Source organism: Zingiber officinale, chromosome 2A (genome assembly GCF_018446385.1).
Source record: "Zingiber officinale cultivar Zhangliang chromosome 2A, Zo_v1.1, whole genome shotgun sequence".
Lineage (NCBI taxonomy): Eukaryota > Viridiplantae > Streptophyta > Magnoliopsida > Zingiberales > Zingiberaceae > Zingiber > Zingiber officinale.
In genome coordinates, this window is record NC_055988.1 from 157,372,744 (window position 1) to 157,394,452 (window position 21,709).

The 21,709-nt window shown below is 33.1% G+C and overlaps 1 protein-coding gene across 14 annotated transcripts; it reads right to left on the reverse strand.

Moving 5' to 3' along the window:
* Window positions 1-2,336: 2,336 nt before the first annotated feature.
* On the reverse strand, window positions 2,337-17,591 carry LOC122042875 (cyclin-T1-5-like). Of its 14 annotated transcripts, none has more exons than XR_006129380.1 (7): window positions 16,940-17,591; window positions 16,732-16,813; window positions 4,540-4,674; window positions 4,251-4,426; window positions 3,735-3,788; window positions 3,452-3,603; window positions 3,202-3,360 (listed from the first exon to the last, which is right to left on the reverse strand). XR_006129380.1 is itself a non-coding variant. In XM_042603249.1 (6 exons), the coding sequence occupies exons 1-6, from the start codon at window positions 17,470-17,472 to the stop codon at window positions 2,564-2,566; spliced, it is 1,104 nt and encodes a 367-aa protein (XP_042459183.1). In that variant the 5' UTR covers window positions 17,473-17,591; the 3' UTR covers window positions 2,337-2,563. The 14 variants fall into 14 exon arrangements, 7 of the variants coding, with proteins under 7 accessions (XP_042459183.1, XP_042459187.1, XP_042459184.1 ...); XR_006129382.1 differs by having other exon boundaries at window positions 3,452-3,562; window positions 3,649-3,788; XM_042603249.1 differs by lacking the exons at window positions 3,202-3,360; window positions 3,452-3,603; window positions 3,735-3,788 and adding exons at window positions 2,337-2,595; window positions 2,697-2,842.
* Between the last annotated feature and the right edge of the window lie 4,118 nt (window positions 17,592-21,709).

Sequence of the window (21,709 nt, forward strand, 5' to 3'; positions counted from 1 at the left end):
ATCCAGAAGTACAAGTGTTGGAATATGGGTTGCTTGATTGCGAGTTAAAATTGTTAATAACATTCATTTGTTCATTTGGGCCACTCTAAATGGTTGCTAATGCAGAGAAATTCTTTCCCATATGTGCAGTCATCCTGCATATTTCACAAGAAACACTAGCAACATTAACAGTATTTATGTTCAGCAAATCCAAATGATTGCTTATCGCATCCATCTTTGCAGCTAACAAATCAATAGAGTTTACCGAGTATTTCCCGGGATCTTGAATTGGAACACTTCACTCAGTAATCCATTGGTGATGATTAAATATCATGCTCTCAATTATATCCCAGCCTCATCTAGAGTCTTGTTCATAAGTGCTCCACTGGTTGCAGAGTCTAGTCTTTTGTAGCATATGAGATTCCATTGTAAAACGTGTGAATGACTAACCACCTTTCAAGTTTATGGCATGGGCATTGTTGAAGCAAGCTCTTATATCTTTCCCATGCTCCAAAAAGCGATTCTCCATCCTTTTACACAAAGTTGGTAATAAGGTGTCGCATGTGGGCGGTTTTGTTGGGAGGAACAAACTTGTTCAAGAATTGTAACTCACATTGGTCCCATGTCACAATGCTCTCAGATGGAAGTAAATGAAGTCTAAGTCTTGGCTTTATGTCGCAAAGAAAATGGGAACAATATCAACTTACAGCCTCTACAAAAGCTCCATTTTAAACTAAGAAGTCTAATCCAATCAATTTATAGTTCAACTAAGATCAACTAAACCGGTCCTCGACAACGACGTCAAAACTTGATCAGTATAAATAGCAAGTGCGCTGTTATTGTCAAGTAAAAAAGGATATTGATCTCATAAGAACTGATATTCAAATAGTAGTCTACTAAGCCAATCTACTATCTAGACTAAACATTAGGGTTGTGAGTTGTCCAAAAGGAAAGAAAAATAAAGGAAAGGAGACTTCCAAGAGTTAAAAAGAGAAGAGTGGGGTTTGATTTTAGAGAAAGTATGATGGGGACAAGGGGATTTTAGATTACAGTTTCACCTCAATGATTATAGACACCTAACCTATATTTGTGCCAAATTTAGAGTAAGCTTGTGCCAAATTTATTAAAAATTATATAAATGTGGCTAAAGTCATTAATGAATTTTGATCAAAATTCATCGATAATTGATAATATCCAGATTTTTTAAAAAAATTTTAGGAACTGTCAAAGCTAAGAGAATCTCAAGACTTGGTGTTATTGATAAATGAATATGATGTGTCTAAGTCTTATAATAAGTTTGTGACAAATTTATTTAAAATTATATAAATTTTAAAAATCACAATAACTTATATATAGGGTGTGAAACCAAATTTGGAGAGGATGGAACTTGAAAGACTACTAGGTGTTCATTGATCCTAATTTAGAATAATTTGGATGTAGACAAAGTTATTAGTGAATTTTAACTAAAACTCATTTATGATAATAAAGTGCCCAGGTTTTAAATTTTTAGATATGGTCAAAATCAGAAGAGTTCTAATAACACATTAATATTGTTACTGAGTGAATATTATATACTCAAATCATAACAGTCTATCTAGCAAAAACTAAATTTAGAAAACATGATGAAATTCAAAAAACTCTTACCTTGATTTGAAAATTTGATCCAAATCACTATAAGTAAATTTTAACCAAAACTTACTAATAACTTAAAACTTATCAAAATTTGATCCAAATTAAAAGCAATATATTCTTGAGACTCTGCTAAATGTAATCATATTTTTCCAATCTTAATTCCAACTTGTATTTACCACGCTGTGAAATTTTAACTTTTTTTCAAAAGAAAAAAAAATCAATATTTTTAAACCCCTATAAAACATAATCTATTTTTTTAAAATTTTAAATGTGTTATCACTTGTCAGATGGATAAACGTATGTGAAGAAAAAGTTTTTTTTAAGAGATATATAATTATATATATATATATATATATACAAGTAAAATAATTACAAACCCAATATATAAAATAATTAACAAGTCTTCGTACCAAACTGCTTTTATCTTCTGGAAAGTTTTGTTGATACGCCTACAAATTATCACGCATCCCAAACTTTTAAAATAGTAAGCGTTGACAAAGTTATGATATAAATTCGGATGTTGGTATTTATAGAATGCCAGTTTAAAAATTCAAAACATACTCTATTTGCTAATTTTATAAATAAAACAATTTTTACTAATTATTAAAATTAAAAAAATAAATATCTAATGACACTTTTAATAAATATTAGGTGTTAAAAAAATCAATTCTAAATATTTGTTTATCTAACTTTTTGTATTTTAAATGTTATTTTAAAAGACAATCTAAAAAAAAATCTTAACCAAATACATATAGAATTCTGATTACAATTTAGCAGAGGGATATTAACACAAGAAAGTGAAGTTAGAATTCAACTTAGCAACTAATAGCGCCTCCTCCCTAGGGGAAAGTACGCGAGCAACCTTGATAGACAATTAGACAGCCTAGAAGTGAAGGCAAAAGCTTTTCCTGATACAGCCTCTATAAAGCAGAATAAGACGTCTTGCCGCCAGTCAGGAAAGCTCCATCAACTGTTGGGCAACATCTGCAGCTCCAACAAAAGGAATGAAACATAAGATTAGTCGCCAACCCATAAAGGTATAAAACATCAAAGCAATCATATGATAACAGAGTTAAGCTAGCTACCTTGGAGGATAAATGGTGTAGTTTGAAACTCGTACAGAATACTTGGATGTAAAATTACGTCGAAGTTTAGGGTCCTGGCAGCAAGAAATGCAGCTCCAGCAGCAATATGGCGAGGCTTAAACTGAAGGCAAAGTGAACTTCGATAACTGCAGTTCCAAAAAGAAAAAAAAAAAAGATGTAAGTAGTGCATTGGATAGTTAAGTCGCTGCTATAATCCAAGTACCATCGAATGAAACTAACATAGCTAACAGCCAACATGTTTTCCCTAGCAGTATAATTGGCAATGCTACGTGACTTTACTCAGTGAATTCAAATAAACATATAAGATGAGATGGCAAATAGAAAGATACAAGAAAAACAGGATGAAAAAGCACAGCATACGATCCTACATACAAAGACTCCTTACCAAAATCAAAGCAGCAGTCCATCTGATACATGGTCTGAGAATCTTCAGTTGAAATTCTGTATTAGTGCTAAACTATAGCATGTCTTTTTGAATCATGCACCAATTCCCGTAACCAGGAATACTCCAGTATCCCCCTCCCATAATCCATTATTCAATCAGGATAGTATAAATTTGGGAAACAAAGAAGAGAACAATTCTCTCCTTGATGCTTGTAGCTTCTGCTTACAGTGTATATCAAAGATGAACTAATCAGGTTTCCTGCATTATGCAAAAATATATAGATGCGTATGCTCCTTTTGGATAGTCAATACATGTCCAAGAAACATGAATACACTGAAGGAATGGTTACCTCTTTTAGATAAAACAATAAGTCCATAAATTAACTTAACCGACAGTCCTTATGTATCTGTAAGAAGGGCCAGACTAATGTTTGCAGGCAAGATATCACTTTGGAAATTAACTGCAGATCACCATGCAGTTGTTGAAAGCCAACCCAGATATCTATAGAAAACTTTAGTTAGCAATCAACCTCAATCCTGAACACACCTGGAGATGACCGTGTTTTCCTTGAACTAGAAAATTAGACATCTCGGAACTAGGATAGGAATTATTTCACCTGTATAAAAATGTACCTTTACTAGAAGAAGCAACATTTTCAGATGTCAAGACATTGCAAACAACCTACTCTGTTAATGTTCATGCAAACAAGAAAACAAAATCAAAAAAACATTTCATTATCATTAAGGCGGGAAGCTAGAACATTAACTTTATGGAGTAGTATGCTCTATGCTTTATTAAATCTGTAAATATGAAGTTCATTTATTAACATTACTGAAGAACAGAAAAACAATAAGACAATTTTGGTTTCAGTTGATAGCAAAAATACACATCCAATGTGCATGTGGGTGCAAGAATTGTCAATATAAGAAAACCTAAAAACCAGACTAATAAATAATAATGCTTAGATGCAAGACATTTTATACATTGAACGTGCGTGTGGGTGCGGTGCAAGAATTGTCAATATAAGAAAACCTAAAAAATAGACTAATAAATAATAATGCTTAGATGCAAGACATTTTATAATAAAATAAAGACAATAATGGTCACGTTGAGAACAAAAAAGAACACTGAGTTCCTAATAGGCATACCTTTTGCTAACTAAACTCCAAGCCACATTATGAAGCACAGATTGTGAGAGTCCAAGTTTCCCAAGAACAGAAGCCAGAGGAGCGTAAGGATGCTCCACTTCGATTTCAAAATCCAGAGTAGTCAGTATCTTTTGCTCAGTCTCAATAATTTGTTCACGATAATGTTCAAACCAATCCTACATGGTAGATTACCAAGTTTCACATGCGTTAGAATAAAAAATGAGAAAGAAACTAAATAAAGGTCAAGAGAATAATTTCAAAGCAGCAAAAGATAGGTCAAAACAATTACCTTATGATGTAGATATGGATAATAAGGAATTCTGAGAAGTTCTGAAACTTCACACGATGACCTGAGCACTGAATTCAATAAGCATGGTGTATCCTCAGACTTAGTTGCCAGGAACAAAGCTGCTGTGGCAATCAACTAAGCGAAAAACATATAAAGAATATTATAAGTTAATTTTTAAAAGAAATAGAAATAAGGCATACAACCCAAACAAGAAAACAAAACCAATTTTTTTACAACAATGTAAAAAAGATTTAGACATAATGTTTTTTTCTTTTGTCTATAGAATAAGAAAGAGATAAAAGATATGAAAAATAAAACAAAAAGGTGAAGGAGAGGTGGAAGAGAAACCATGAAAACATTAAAGCTGGTTAGTAAAGTAAAGCATAAAAGAGTTACAAGAAATACCAGAACTTAGAGGATTTAGAGATGGTCAATGTCTTCCTCAAAATCTTAGTTGTTTCCACATCGTCTATGCTGTTTTTCCTTCATGTACTTGAATGCAGGGTGACTAATGTTGAAAAGCACCATGAAAAGCTTAAGGGAAGCATAGGAGCACAAGTATGCTTGAAATTTTGTGAATGGAGAAATTGGAATTGTGGAAGAAGGGGAAAATGGAAGAAGAAACATTTAAAATGCTGTGGCCTCTAGGACTTGATCCACGTCATCAAATCCCATTTAAATGGATATGCCCACAAAACCCACTTAAATGCGGATAGATCATTCATGATCCCAAAGGAGAAAGCATATTTCATTGATTCAAAGTAAGCATGTGGCATTGATGCAAAGCATATTTTAATTCACTGAACCCTAAACAAAGCTCCTAGCACAAAGAAAGACTTATGCCAATACTATTACTTGTTTTGCATGCCATAAACTAGGTAATTTATCTTCAGCTTGTCCTGAAAGGAAAAACTTATATAGTAGAGAAGCTGAAGTAGTAGGTAATACAAACTTAGACTTAATTGATATTCAAGATGATGTCTCTAGTACTTCTTCTATTTATTCTATCTTATCAGTTTTAGACCTTAAAGATTTACCAGCTCCTGTACCAAAAGATTATTCTTTAATCAACTCATTTTTAGACACTCCTTATACATCTGATTCTGAGGAAGAAGAGTATTTCTCAGACCCTTTATTTGCTGATACTCTTCAAAATTTTCAACACTTAACTCTTATGTATCATCATTTTATTCCACAAAATCTTACTGATGTTAGATCTGATCAAAGAACTTGTACTCATGACTGGCAACTTAAACAAGGATCTGACCATATTCCCTGCTTTGCTTGTGGATATTATCCTTCATTACAACAAAGAGGCACTTGTAAATTGTGCCATAAACAATGTTGTAATTTATGTCTTAATACTCTTTTTCAGATTATCATTCCACCTACACAACACATTCGTAAAAGTAAGAGAAATACTTTACTAGAATCTCGCATTTCTATTTTAGAAACACGTCTTAATTTATTAGAAACAGAATTAGCCTTATTAAGGGAAGGCCCAGATCTTCCGGAGGAACCAAGTCCCTCAACTTATTTGTAGGATCCTTATCTAGATAAAGGTAAAAGTCCTCTTACAGAAGAAACATCACCCAATCCTGAATTTGTCTTTGTCCAAACTCCTAGTATCTGTAATACTGGAATTACTATAGATATTCGAGTCCAATGTACCCTGAATATTCAAGGTCATGAACTTACTTTGCATGCTTTCTTAGATAGCGGAGCTACCACCTCCACTATTGATGAAACACTTTTACTATCTTTTCTACCTCCTTCGCTCATTAAAACCACTAATACTCCTCTTCTAAGTACACAATTTGATGGGCAACAATTAAGTTGTCATAAATTTATGAAAAATGTTCATCTTCGTTTCTTTACTAATTGCGGAACTTTCAGTCCTCCATTAAATTTATCTCAACTTTGGATTAGGCCTATGCCTCATAAATTCATTCCCTTTATCCTTGGTCTTAATTTTCTGATCTCCCCAAATCGTGCTCTCTTATTAACCAAAGACTATGCTGTCTTTCTTTCCACTCCTATTATCTCGCCTATTCTTTCTGCTTATCCATCAGAGGTCCGCACTGGGATCCGTGGTGGCACCCCTCCAGCTGAATCTTGTAATCCCACATCTTCTTCTACGGCTTGTCCATGTACACCTAAAATCCCAAAGTAACGCTATCACTACTGGAAAACTAGAAATACTTGGCTTTGAGAGCCCAAATGACTCAGATATGGAAGATTCTGAGCCAGAAACTTATTATCAAGATGGCTTTAAACCTTCTTATTTAAATACTCTTCTTAGTAAACAAGATACTTTAGACAATGTTATCTCTAGATTAGAAAAACTTGAAATTATTGGAGAAAATCCAACCAATTACCGGGAAAAAGATAAAGTCTAAACTTAATATTATTAATCCAGACTTAACTATCAAATCTCAAGATTTAAAATACTCAAATTGGGAAACAAAGGAATGCAAAATGCATATTACTCAACTTTTGGCTTTAAAAGTCATACAACGATCTGAATCTAGACATAGAAGTCCAGCCTTCATTGTTAATAAAGGAGCAGAACAAAAGAGAGGACAGTCTAGAATGATATTTAATTATAAACGACTTAATGATAATTGCCATGAAGATGGCTATAAAATACCTGATAAAGTCAATTGCCATTAATGATAATTACAAACTTGGATGATTTGACTTTAATCATGGTGATTAAAGTCAAATGGTTAACACTATGCATTTATTTTGATAGTTCCAAACCAAATCATCCAAGTTTGTATATATAATAATATGATTCAATATATTTAATTAGATAATGGTATTTTTAAAAGGTTAGAAATTATTTTCTTTTTCTTTTTTTCTTCTTTTCCTTTTCCTATTGCCCAATTCATATCCGCACCTTCATTTCTGTACCCACCCCTACCCACCTCACCGTGCTTGTCTACTGTTGTGCCTGGCTATCGTTGTGCAAGCTACCACCTTTTGCGGCCAATCGCAGACACCCACCTGCCTCCACGTACTCCTCTCTTTCTTCTCACCCTCTCCCTCTTTGATTTCCATCGTACTATTCTCCTTTCTTCATCTCCCTCCTTTCTCTCGCAGAGTCCTCCTTTCTTAGGTGTCACCATGTCTCGAAGTCATCTCAGTGCCAATCATAAATTCTTCCCATGCCATCCAGCACACCTTGGCATTGGAAACCATATAAGCAATAAGCAGCTTAGTGTAATAGATCATGTAGAGCACCAATTTGCCTTGAAGATTCTTCCACCAAGCCCTTTTTACATGGCAATAGAGCCAAATGATGCTTCCTCAAAGGGATTAAGTGTATTGAAAAACACGTACTATTTGTCATCATAAGTGGCAGCAATCATTGTTATAAATAGTTGATGACGTGTCACCGTATTCCACTAAAAGAAAATAAATCCTTCAAACGAAAACCTTTACTTGTGTCATCAAGTCTTTTGTGACAGATAAGATATTATATTGGAGCAATTAGAGTGGCACAGTTGTGATATTGGACAGTGCGGTGAGTATAGCCAGAACAACCATTGTTTTTCGTCACCTTTATCTAGCTGAATACTCAAATACAAACACAGCATTGCAGTTGATGAGATATTGAATTTTCTCAGTTTTATCAAAGATACAACGGTGCTCTCAGCTTGAATTCATTCTTCTTGGCTGTAGATTCTGACATCATACAGATTGGCATGGAAGATAGATATCTTGATGGATAAGGGGTTGAAACCAAACTGCTACATTTATACTCTCCTGAGTCTTGAAAGATCTTAAATCTGAGGATGAGAAGGTTCTCAGCTACTCTATACAAACAAGCAAATTAGTAATTATGTCACTTTTTGCCTAATGGGCCAAGCTGAAAGGACACTAATTACCTGTGACTTGCAGTTCAACGAAATCAGTTCCAAATTAAAAGGAACAAGCAAGTTGAAACTTATTTAAAAATCTCCTGGTATACAAATCTAAGTATCTAACTTGTCTTGAAATCTTCTTTTATCAGCTAAACAAAATTGTTCTAGAAATTTTACCATTTTTAATCAGGTTGAATAAAGTTATTGTTCAATTAAATGTTCACAATCTTTAGACATTAAAAATGTAGCTATTCAACTTAAGGTAAGAGGTGCAGAATTGTTTCCCTCTGTTCTTCCAATTATGCTAACCACTATAAAGACCATGGTTCATCGGAACGGACGTGGAACAGCCGGAATGGGGGTTCTTGCACGGGAATACCCCACGCCGTTCTAAAGTTCCAGCAAATAACATGGTTTGCTTTGGGATGTTGTTCCTCGATGTTATAACGGCCGGAACAAAACGGCCGGAACGGACATCTTGATTGATTGATTAAGAACTTTTGTATTCCAATTTTTTACGATGTGACTTTGCTTTTCATTCAACGGACGACTTGATTACTTAATTAAGAATCATTGGATTTCATGTTTTACTATCTGACTTTGCTTTTCATTCAATGGAAGTCTGGATTAATTGATAAGAAGCTTTGGATTCCATTTTCTACAAACTTTGTTTTTTCATTCAATCTTTTAATGTTTTGTCTATATTGAAAAAAAAAAACATCACATCATGTTTTTTAGCCTTTTTCCAGTAATCCATGACTGCACAAGTACCCTTCAGTTATATTAATTGAGCATCTACTATTAATTTCAGTTATATTAATTGAGCATCTACTATTAATTTGATTTGAGTATTTGTAATTTTGCATCATTTAGCTAATGTGATCAGCTCCTTTCATTTGATTAATTGATTTCTTTTATCATAAACTTAACAAACGCCCGTGATGAACCAACCATGGTCAGTCTCAAGCCCGGATAAAAGAGGGTTGCGTTAGGTTGTCGGCATGTTAAAACTATGACAAATATTCAATGAATTGATCCATTAAACTATTATGCTAATACTAGGTTGTTCCCTGAGAATAACGCGTTGCAGGATCCGATTGTAATGTCTCAGCAAGAACCGCTACATCTCCAGAACTCGAGTGTATTGCTAAATATGCAAGAGTTCACGTTGCAACTATAATGTATCAGCAAGGACCGTTAAATCTCCATGAGAACTTAAGCGTAGTGTTAAATAAGCAAGAGTTCTCATATCATAGGTTGGATAAGAATAAATATGATAGGGAAACTAATAATCTAATATTTAGAACATGGAACCAATAGAAGTAGTAGATACAATGATTAGGAGAAAGATTAGTATTTTGTATGTACAAGAGACAAAATGGGTTGACGAGAAAGCAAAACTGATAGAGAACTCGAGTTTAAGTTATGATACATAGGAAAGAGTAAAGCAAGAAATGAAGTGAGTATTGTTATAGATAATTTGTTAAAAATGAAATTGTAGAAATAGTTAGAAAGAGGATAGAATTATAGCCCTTAAGATAATAGTTGTGAAAAAAACTATGAACATAATTAGCGTATATGCACAGCAAGTATGATTAGATAAAGCTATCAAATCAAAATTTTAGGATGACTTAGATGAAATATTATAAAATATTCCGCCAAATGAAATAATTTTAATAGGAGTTGATTTAAATAGGCATGTCGGAGTAAAAAATGAGAAATATGAGAAGATATATGGGGTTATGGGTTTGGAACGATAAATGAAGGAAAAACTATATTAGATTTTGCGATAGCATATAATCTTATATTAACTAATACATTTTTAAAGAAAATAGAAGAACACTTAGTTGCGTTCAAAAGTGGGAATAATAAATCGTAAATTAACTTTCTTATGGTTAGGAAGAAGGGTAGAAAGATTTGTAAAGATTGTAATGTCATCCTGGAGAAAACTTAACTACTCAACATAAGTTAGTAATGTTCAATACATGCGTCAAACATAGTATCAATAAAAAGAAAATATATGCGACTCCTAAAATTAAGTGGTGGAAGTTAAAGGATGGAAAGCAAAATATATTTAATGAGAAGGAAAGAGTACAAACATTAGATGAAATACACAATAATTCTAATATAACATGGGATAAGATGATATCAAAGTTGAAAATAGTAGCTAAGAGTGTAATGAGAAAGAAACATGCACCACTAAATAAAGTATCTTGGTGACGGAATGAGAAAGTACAAGAGAAAGTGAAAAAAACGAATAGTTTATAAACAATTATATATTTGTAAGAACGAATAAAACTTAAAAAAATATACAACAACCAAGAGAGAAGCTAAAAGAGTAGTAAATGATGCAAAGAACGAAACTTTTGAATGATTATATCAAAAATTGGATACAAAAGAAGAGAAAAGAGACATTTATAAAATAGCTAAAATGAGAGAATGGAATACAAGAGATCTTATCCAAATAAAATATATTAAAAATGAATGTAATAGGATACTAGTACACGATGGAGAAATAAAAGAGTGGTGGAAGAGATATTTTCATCAACTTTTTAATTAAAGTTTAGATAACCAAGTTAACTTAGGTAACTTAAGTATAAAAATTTAAATTTTTATCGTACAATTCAAATTTAAAACAAGCTTTAAATGGGATGCACCATGAAAAAACAATTGGATCAGATGATATTCCGATAAAGGTATAGAAGTGCCTAGAGAAACAAGGTATTAAATGACTTATAAAATTATTTAACATGATATTAAAAATGAAAAAATATCTGATTAATGGAGGATATGTACTTTAGTTCCCTTATATAAGAACAAGGGAGACGTATAAATTGTGCAAACTATAAGGGTATTAAACTAATGAGTCATACCATGAAACTTTAGGAAAAAATAATAGAAAAAAATAAAGAAGAAAACCACAATGACCAAAAATCAATTTGGGTTCATGCCTAGAAGATCGATTAATAAAAACTATACATCTTCTTAGACAATTAATTAAAAATATCGAGAGAAAAAATAAGATATATATATATATGGTATTCATTGCCTTAGAAAAACTTTATGATAAAGTCCTAAAAGAAATTATATAGAGAATTTTTGAAAAGAAAGGTGTTAGCATAACATATATTGAACTAATTAAGGATATATACGAAGAAGTAACGACTAGAGTAAAGACTTCAGGCGGAGTAACTGAAGCATTTACAATAAAGATAGAATTACATCAAGGATAAGCTTTAAGTCCCTATCTTTTTACACTAATTATGGACGAACTCACTGCACGCATTCAAGACATAGTACCGTAATGCATATTGTTTTTAGATAATATTATTTTGGTAGATGAAAAACATGAAGGAGTAAATACTAAACTAGAATTTTAATAGAAAACATTAGAAGGGAAAGGTTTTAGAATAAAGATAAAATATATAGAATTTAAATTTAACAATATTAGATATAATGAGACAATTGTTAAGATAAGAGATGACGAGTTGCTCGGAACCAAGAGCTTTAAATATTTAAGATCATTTTTACAAAATGATGAAAGGATTGAGAGAGATGTCTTACATAGAATACAAGCAGAATGATTGAAATAGAAGAGAGCGTCGGGTGTTTTATATGACCGTAAAATAATTCTAAAACTTAAAGAAAAATTCTACAAAACTGCAGTTAGACCTACTATGTTATATGGAGTTGAATGTTAGACTATGACTCAAGCACATGAACAAAAGATGAGAGTTGCATAGATGAAGATATAGGTAGATATGTGGATATATGAGAATGGACAGAATAAGAAATAAGAACATTAGAGAGAAAGTCGTAGTTGCATCTATTGAGAGAAAACTCCGAGAGACATATTTAAGATTGTATACATGTACTTAGACGACCAATAGATATTCTAGTTAGGCGATGTGAAACTATGACAAACACGCATATCAAAAGAGGAAAAAAAAAGTCCAAATAAGACTTAGTTAGCAATAATAAAATAAGATAAAATTTATTTAAGTATAAATAATGATATAGTAAGAGATATAACTCAATGGTATAAAAGGATCCATATAACCGACCTCACCTAGTGAGAAAAGACTTGGTTGTTATTGTTTATTAACTGAGCATCTACCATAAATTTGAGCATATGCATCTTTTGACTCACGGTCATTAGCTCCTTTATTTGATTAATTAATTTCTTTTATCATTTCCATCATATTTACAAACAAGTAAGTTTTCTAATTTTTTAGTTTAATATACTAAGTTATTCACATCACGCTTTTTTTCAACCCCTTGCTAATAATACATGACTGCATAAGTACTCTCCAGTTCTATTAATTAAGCATCTAATATTAATTTGAGTATTTGCATCTTTTGACTATCATCATCAGCTCCTTCATTTGATTAACTGATTTCTTCTATCATTTCCATCATATTCATAAACAAGGTAAGTTTTCTAATTTTTCATATTAATTGAGCATCTAGAATAAATTTGAGTATATGCATCTTTTGATTAATTGATTTCTTCTATCATTTCCATTATATTCGCAAATAGGTAAGTTTTATAATTTTTTAGTTTAATATATTAAATTAGAATTGTTCATTTTTATGTGCTTCCTTCTCATTTTCATGATTTTTATCAGTATCATTAAGTCAAAATTATTCATTATTATTTATTTATTTATTTAGAATGACACCAAACCCTGATATTGGTCGGCAATTTCGTCAAATGATGGGTGATAATCATAAAATAATACGATGCAAATTTTGTAAAAAAGTTATAACTTGAGGAATTAAAAGATTAAAACAACATATTACACATATTACTGGAAATGTCGAAATATGTCACAAAGCTCCTAAGGAAATATCATCAATGTTAAGAAAACATCTTTAAGACTCTAAGACAAGTAGAAGTTCAATGCAAAGAAAAAACAATAGCCTTGATTCAATTGCATAAAACATACGTGTCAAAAAGTGGTAGTAGTGGTGGAGATGACATCAAAGATATAAACAATCGAGAATTACAAAAAGTCATCAAAGAAAGTTGTAAAATAAGTCATTGAAGAGGAGATGTGTTATTGCAAGGTAAAATATATAAATAATATTTTAAATTTGTGTGTATATATCTTATTAATTTAATGTACTTAACTACTCCAAATTTTATAATTGTAAGATTTTCTAGTTCTTCATCTAGCTTAGATCCCGATTTGAAAAAAGGATGTCTCGAAGCTTTTAGTGTAAGAGACAGTTCTCGATTACCATCAAAAAGAATTAGCTCTTTTATGTTTCCCATGAAACATAAGTCTCAAAAACTAGTTTCGTGTTGAAAAAGTAAAAGATGTTAATAAGGCTATATCAAAATGGTGCATATATAATGGTATTCCAATTAATGCAATAGATAGTGGTTTATACTATCAATCCATGATAAACATTATTGTCGAGGATAGAATAGGAATAAAAGGTCTCATAGGACGTCAAATTGGTAGTGTTTATTTACAAGAGAAGGTGGATGGGACAAATGGATATTTGAGCACTTTAAAATCAAAATAGTCAAAGTATGGATGAGCACACACAACAAACATCCAATCATAAATTTTATGATATATTATGACTGCAACATGGTATTTCATAGTTTCGTTGATTGCACCAACAAAGCAAAGAAGCAAAGACAGCTGATTTGATTTTATCTTTGTTGAATAAAATTATTAACGAAATCGGGGAGGAAAATATTACGTATGTGGTCATATACAGAAAAGACGCAAATAAGGCCACCGGTGCCAAATTGATGATAGAAAGGCAACATTTGTTTTGGTCTCCTTTTGCAACACATTGTATTAATCCCATGCTAGAAAATATTGGCAAGATGACAAAAGTAAAAATTTGTGTTGAAAAAGCCAAGCAAATAACGATCTTCATATATATATAATAGCAATAAAATTGTGAATTTAATGAAAACATTTACAAATGACCGTGAATTATTGAGACCTAGAATATCTCGATTTGCAATAGAATTTATTTCAATTGAAAGTCTTGTTCGACATTCTTCAGATTTAAAAAGAATGTACACCTCTAGTGATGGGAAAACATACAATAACATAAGCAAAAGAAGGAAAGAAGCCGAAAAAATTGCAAGCGTCATAATGGATGGAAGATTTTGGGAAAAGTACTCATGATATTTGTGTTGCAATTGAATCATTAGTAAAAGTTTTGAAATTAGTTGACCAAGATCAAAAACCAACAATATCAATTATCTATAAAGCAATGGATAGAGCAAAAATAGCAATAAAAGATAATACCAGAGATTGGAATCATATTGGGATATTATTGATAATCAATGGTACAATCAATTACACCTACATCTACATGTTGCAGGTAACCATATAATTTATTTATTTAAATTGTAGAGTACAAAGTATGTCATCAAAATCATTTATAAATTCCTCATTTCTTATCTTATTGATATTTCAGTGTATTTCCTAAACCCGTTACTTCAATATTTTGGAACTTGTGTTTAAAATGATGAAGTTAAATGAGAATTAAAAGTTGTAATTAAGAGATTAGAGCCAAACTAACGCACAAGCTTCAACTGTCAATGACGTAATTTTTTTTTTATGTTCCTATATTTTTTTCCAAAAATAAACAATAATTATTTGTTTTTTCTTATAATTTTCAGATTAAATTATTCACAAACCAGATAGGTGAATTTAGGTCTCCACTAGCAAAAATGGCAATTAAAAAAACTCTCCCAGGTTTGTAATTTAAATTTTACAAATAATTAAAATTAAAAAATATATATGATATTGATTTTTTTGTATCAACTGAATGGCAGAGCGATTTTGGTGAAGATGTCCCACACCTTTGGAAAATTGCAATAACGGTTCTAAATCAAACATGCTCGTCTTGAGGATGTGAAAGAAATTGGAGAACCTGGTTTCTTATACACACAAAGCTTTGTAATCGCTTTGCTATCAAAAAGTTGCACAAATTAGTTTATGTTCACTACAATATGTGGCTTAGGGTACGAAACATGATGTGCAAAAAAAAAGATGATGACTTTTACAACCCAATAGACCTCAATCATGGTTTTCATGATGATGACTTAAATGAATGGACAACAAATAATGAACCACCAGTTTTAGAAGATGATGATTTCGCATGGTTAGATCAAGCACTTCGAGCATCAGATGCCGAAGAACACAACACAACTATAAGCATGCAAAGTCATTCAAGAAAGAAGAATAATGTAGAAAAGTCAACACAATTGAAAAGAAAAAAGGTTTTTATCAAGAGATGAGTGCAGATAGTGATGAAAGTGATGTCAGATAATTCATATGATGAAAATCATCAACAAAGTCATGGTGAGCATCATGTTCATCAAAGTCATCAAGATGATCAACATGACACAGGTATGACATGGGCACAAGGTCATGAAAATTATTATGCAACACAAGATGCTAATCATGCGTATTGGCTTGGGATGGAGAAACAACGTCACTTTTGGCAAGTTTATCAGAATCTCCTGATGTCGATGATAAAGAACATTTGATTGGATCTAACATATGAAATATTTGATTTTGAAAGGGAACCAACAAATTCCAGTAAGAGATGATTATGGATCAAGAAGTTATAATTAGGAGTCTCAAGATACTGTCCATGGTTCAATTGGATATCAATCAAGTGGACATGGATACTATGGTATCAATCAACCTAGATATGATTCATCTGATAGATTATCTAATTAATCACCATCCTATACAAGTGGAATTAGACATCATGAATTTGAGGGTTATTTTGATAATGCGCACAATGTCATTCCTGATTATTCAACATCTCATCGGAGCATTATTGGACATCATGGTCGTGATCATGATGAAACATTATTTCAAAGTCAATCATCTAATTTTGAACATCTTTCGTCAACTCAATCAAATGAATATCCATATGGACAATCTAATGCTAATTTATATCAACACCCATATGTTGGAGATCAATTTAATCAGCATGATACTCAAAGAGAATATAATGAAGATTTGCTTCCTCCTCATCACTCTTTGTGATAAGGTATAACTATCATTGTATTTTTCTCATTATGTTATATTATTGTATGATAAATACGTACTGATGTATTGATTTTGTATGGCTTTATGTATTTTATTTTTTTTATTACTAGTTATCTATCTAGTTCTCTAATTTTTTTATAAATTCGTGCCACGACCGTACTGTGAAATGATATTGGAACTAGAACGGTGGTGTCTGCGATGGCCTCCACGACCGTTCCGGCAAACCATGATAAAGACCACCAGATTTTAGGCACAAACATGGGATGTGGGATACTCACAAATCTATCATTGCAGGCATAAGATCTCCGGAAAAAGAACCGGTGGCCAAGGACCATCGCTGCACCAATTGTAGTTTGTGGCCTGCAAAAAAAAAAAATGTCATAAGAAATTTGACAGCCTCGCAACATAATCTAAAAAAGAAAATAAAATTAAAATAAAAAATAGAAATAAGAATAACCAAAGAGAAGTTAAGGGCATCGAAATTACAGGTCGAGCCTGAATCCAAGATGCTGGAGGTACGAGCAGTAGGAGTACCGCAACTGTGTTTCAAGCAGGCAATCGATGCCGTCCTTCCTTGAAGGGGAGCACATCTCGATCTCGCTCCTGGTAACAAGCAGTGCGTCCTCCGCTTCCGAACGCACGGATTCCCATCGCTCGTGGGGCTGCGCATAGCTCAGGGCACGGCGTCGCGTGTTTTCTTCTTCTCGCCTCGGTGACTGTATGAGGGACCAGCAACTAGAGAACACCGTATTACCGTCCGCGCCGGCGTCCCACACGAGTCCGTCGGGCATGATCCTCCTTTTCTTTGTCGGGGGCTGATCACCTGAAGCGGCATAGAAGTCTGAAAATGTATGATCTCGTTGCCTTCTAGAAAAGGGAAGATTCGTTAAGGGGTCGTATGGAGCGGCAGGGTGAAGGACAGCATAGATGGAGGCGGTTCTTGAATAGGGTCCGGTGGAAGCGCAATTCGAGACGGATCTGTGGCAATAGACGCCGTCAAAGGGCTGGGAGGCAGCCATGAATTAGGGTTTGACTTGGAGAGTGGTCCGACAGGGTGAAAGGATTGGAGGAGAATTCGAGGCGAGGATAAACTTTATAGGAGACGAGTGACAGAAAAATAGAGGGCATGGATTAGGTGGTGAGAAAAAACATTGACAAACTCTTTGTAGTAGATCCCACGTTAGGTGAGAAAAAATAAATTCCAGATTCAATTTAAAGCCGACTTCTAAATAGTTAAGAGATGGAGGATTTTTTTTTTTTTTTTTGGAAAGCATGTGTTACGGGAATTGATATTTCACTTAATTATAGTAAGTCTGTACAGTTGCTAACCAACTGGATAATCTATGGGGCAAATGGTAAATTCCTTGAACCTACCTGAAAGAACACCTGAAGATCAAAATGCTCAAACAATATTTTCAATGTCAACTTTCCGAAATGCCTCTCCAAAAACTTCCGAAAGCAAATCAAGTCATTCCGCCCTCCCAAATCGGTTCATTCCCAGATTAAATTGCACGTCAAATCAAAAGTAAAATAAAAGCTACAGAAATCTAAATCCAACGTCTTAGCATAATCTCCTTTGGATTCCTTGCACGTCTTCTTTGATTAACTAATCTTTATGGTTTTTTTTTTTGGTTGACTCGCTCTCTTTTAGTTCTCTTTTTCGTTTTCAATTTACATATTATTATTTTTTAATAATCAAAGTGTCTGACATTGGACTCAATTAATCTTAGAAAGGGACGACTTTCCTCCAAATTCTTCCGTCAGATAAGGATAAATGGATCCACATCTAAATAGTCAACTTTTTAAATTTTTTATCCACTAAAAAAAATATTCTACCATGCATCATAGATATTTAGGAGTCTACTAAATACTTTTTTGTTGCGCCATAGATGAAAATAAAATTAACATGCCATCACACTATAATCACTAATATTTGTAATTAGTCATGGATGATTATTCCAATAAATTTTGACATTAACCTTTAATAGATGAAAAATATCTCATTAGATATCTAACATTCCTTATGCGAAAGACTGTTGTGTTAGGAGAAATATTCTCCATGATTTATCATTTTCTAGAAAGTGTGGGGTGATCATGAAGGAATAGTTAAGGTGACAACTTTATCTTTGCTATAACTAATATATTTTTATTAATTTTACTCTTTTATTATTGTTCTTTAATTTTTTTTTCAATAATGAAAGGTTGCTCAAACAATAAACTCAGACTCCCTTGACCGAAATCAAGTCATGCAAGCAAGATAAAAGACTATAGGTTGATATCATTGCATCATCTTTTATAAGGTTACATCCAAGCTATTGACAGTCAGATGCAGATGTAGTTGATTACCTCCATCCATCACAAGCTATATTTGTGAAGAGCAGAACTATTACAAATAACATATACCTAGCGTAAGAAGTACTAAGGAATTATACTTCTCCTAGATGTATGCTGAAAGTTGATCTCTAGAAATCATTTAACTTTATGTATTGGGACTTCCTTAGGATATCCTAATTAATCTACGGTTCCCCAAGAGATCTACATTGTTCATTCAGGAGTGTATCTCTACGACTTCCTTTTTACAAACAATAAAAAAAGGGATATATGGGCATTTCAGATAGACAGGACTAACTACCAAGGCAAAGGGATCCCTTATTTCCTTACCTTTTTAGTCTTCGTATGGAATATATGGCACATTTGCTACACTAGCATATCTTGCGGATTGATTTTCATTTACCCCAACTGTGAGTAGTTGAGGATTACACATTTGACTTATGTTGATAACCTTATACTCTTAGCTAGAGCAGATGTACCATCTGTCACCACATTAGTAACATGTATACAGCAATTTGGAGAGAGAGTTGGCATCAAAGCTAACCCAAAAAATTCAAACATATATATAGTTGGAGTAGACAAGCATACTAACAGGCAATTGATGTCTATCACAGGATTTATTGGGGGAGGCGTGCCTTTTAGATACTTGAGGATCCCTCTGGTCTCATAAAAGCTCAGAATTGTTGATTATTCATCACTTATGGACTCATTGATCAAGAGGATACATTCATAACCAAAGAACACCATTTTCTATGCAAGGAAAGCTCAACTAATCACATCAGTGATCCAAGGTAATGAGTGTTTCTGGATGTCCATTCTGTCACTAGCACATGGTATAATTGATCGTATCTATAGTGTCTATAGGACTTTTATGTTAACAACAGAACATCCTCTAATTGCATGGTTAGAAATGTATAAGCCAAAGGAGAAGGAAGACTATAATGTCTATAGGACTTTTATGTTAACAACAGAACATCCTCTAATTGCATGGTTAGAAATGTATAAGCCAAAGGAGAAGGAAGACTTGGGATTTAGAGATCTGAAAGCTTGGAATCTTACATAGCTAACTAGAGTACTATGACAGATCCCAGATAAGCAAAACATGCACATGGTAGATTAGATGTGTTCATCACACTTACCTCAGGCTCACTGATTTATGAGGTTGGTGAGTAAAGCATACCAATTCTCTACTGATTAAAAAATTCCTACAGATCAGGGACATCAATTTAGCCTCAATTGGTACCTCAGAGATTGCAAGACAGTGGTTGGCCTAATGGTTTACAACAAGAGGAGTTAAGAAGGCTTATAACTTCTTCAGGGTCTATGTACCAAGAAGCTATGGGCAATCACAATATGAAAAATCTAACTTCAATCGAGCCACACTTTCATACTATGGACTATGGGCAATCACAATATGAAAAATCTAACTTCAATCGAGCCACACTTCCATACTATGGATGTTAGCACATGACCTACCCACGATAAGCAAGAGTACCGTTAGGATTCAATTAAAGTCCTATATTGGAAAGATTTGGTAAAGATCATAGGTTTAAAAAGATATAGGATATCTTCATTGGAATGAGGTCTTTTGGATAGAATTCAAGAGTAAAACTATGAGGATCTAGGCCCAAAATGGATAATATCATGTCATTATAGAGATATGTGGACATCCTTTGAACAAAATAAGTACCTTGAGGACAAGAGATGAACCTTCTGTGGTTCAATGGAGGAGTCCCAAGAACATCTATTTTTCAAATGTTATTCACTTGTAGAACTATAAATCAGAATCAAATGGTGGCTACACATGCACTAAGAGATGTCCACATATTAACGAATGATGTGAGTCTTTAAACAACACTACCTGGGACTAGTAGCTTGACGAAGGTGTGACACCTTGTCATGTAATCCATGATTCACTATGTATGGATGATAAGGAATCTTAACATGTTTAAGAGTGTGAGTTTTAATATAGATTTAATATTCAAGAAGATACAAGTACGTGTATACAAATTCTTAAATAAAAGTTTTGTACCCAACTTGCTCCATAATATCTGCCCAACTTGCTCCATAATCTCTTCTAAAATGTAGCTTAGGAATTTGGCATTTTGATCTAAAACAATGCTCCTTGGCAATCCATAAAGTTGCACGATATCTCTAAAAATAGATCAACTATATGGTTATTCATCTCTTTTTCTGCAAAGAATAAAAGGAGTCATTTTAGAAAATTTATTCATAACTACAAAAATAGAATTTGTATCTTGTTTGACTTTCACTTGTCACGTATTCAATTCTGGACCTACTTAGGCTTCTTCTAATTGACAAGTGTTTAGTCAACTTCAATCCATTTGGATTTTATTCATTTAACCTACACTCTCAATATCAAATAACTTGCACTTGTATACTTGACGTATCACATTGTTAATTAAAATATAGTCCTAACTTGAATTTTTGTTCAAACATCGAAACTACAACTTTGTGCATGATTGCACCAATATGAATAGACAACTATATGTTGGTGCAGCGAAGACCGGCAAGAGGGGGTGAACTGCCTGCAAGTAAAAACTAAACCCTCCTCGACCAATTTAAACTGAAATAGATGCAATAGCTACAAGATGAAACAAAACTTAAAGTATGAACAGAAAAGAAAGACTCAGCTATTTTAACCTGGTTACAACTAAGAAAGTTGTTAATCCAGGGCGATGAAAGCGCACTAAGAAACTCCTTCTCTGAAGGCGGAGAAGTCTTTTACACTTTGTAGAGCACAGAACTATTGCTTAACTAGACAGTACAAGAGTTGAAATTCATTCGTATTCGATATACTATAAAGCTACCCGAGACCCTCTTTATATAGGGGTTCTCAAGCTTATCAGATCACCTGATCCTTCGGGATCAGGTTTGACTCGAGAGGGATCGGTCGACCGATCC

Bases quoted from the DNA above. Each gene is read 5' to 3' on its own strand.
- LOC122042875 (XM_042603249.1), bottom strand. From the start codon at position 17,472: ATGGCTGCCTCCCAGCCCTTTGACGGCGTCTATTGCCACAGATCCGTC. The intron at 4,675-16,731 runs GTGAGTATCCCA...TTTTTCGCTTAG, and splicing joins ATGCCTGCAATGATAGATTT to TTGATTGCCACAGCAGCTTT. The intron at 2,843-4,250 runs GTATGCCTATTA...TTGGAACTGCAG, and splicing joins TGGAGTTTAGTTAGCAAAAG to TTATCGAAGTTCACTTTGCC.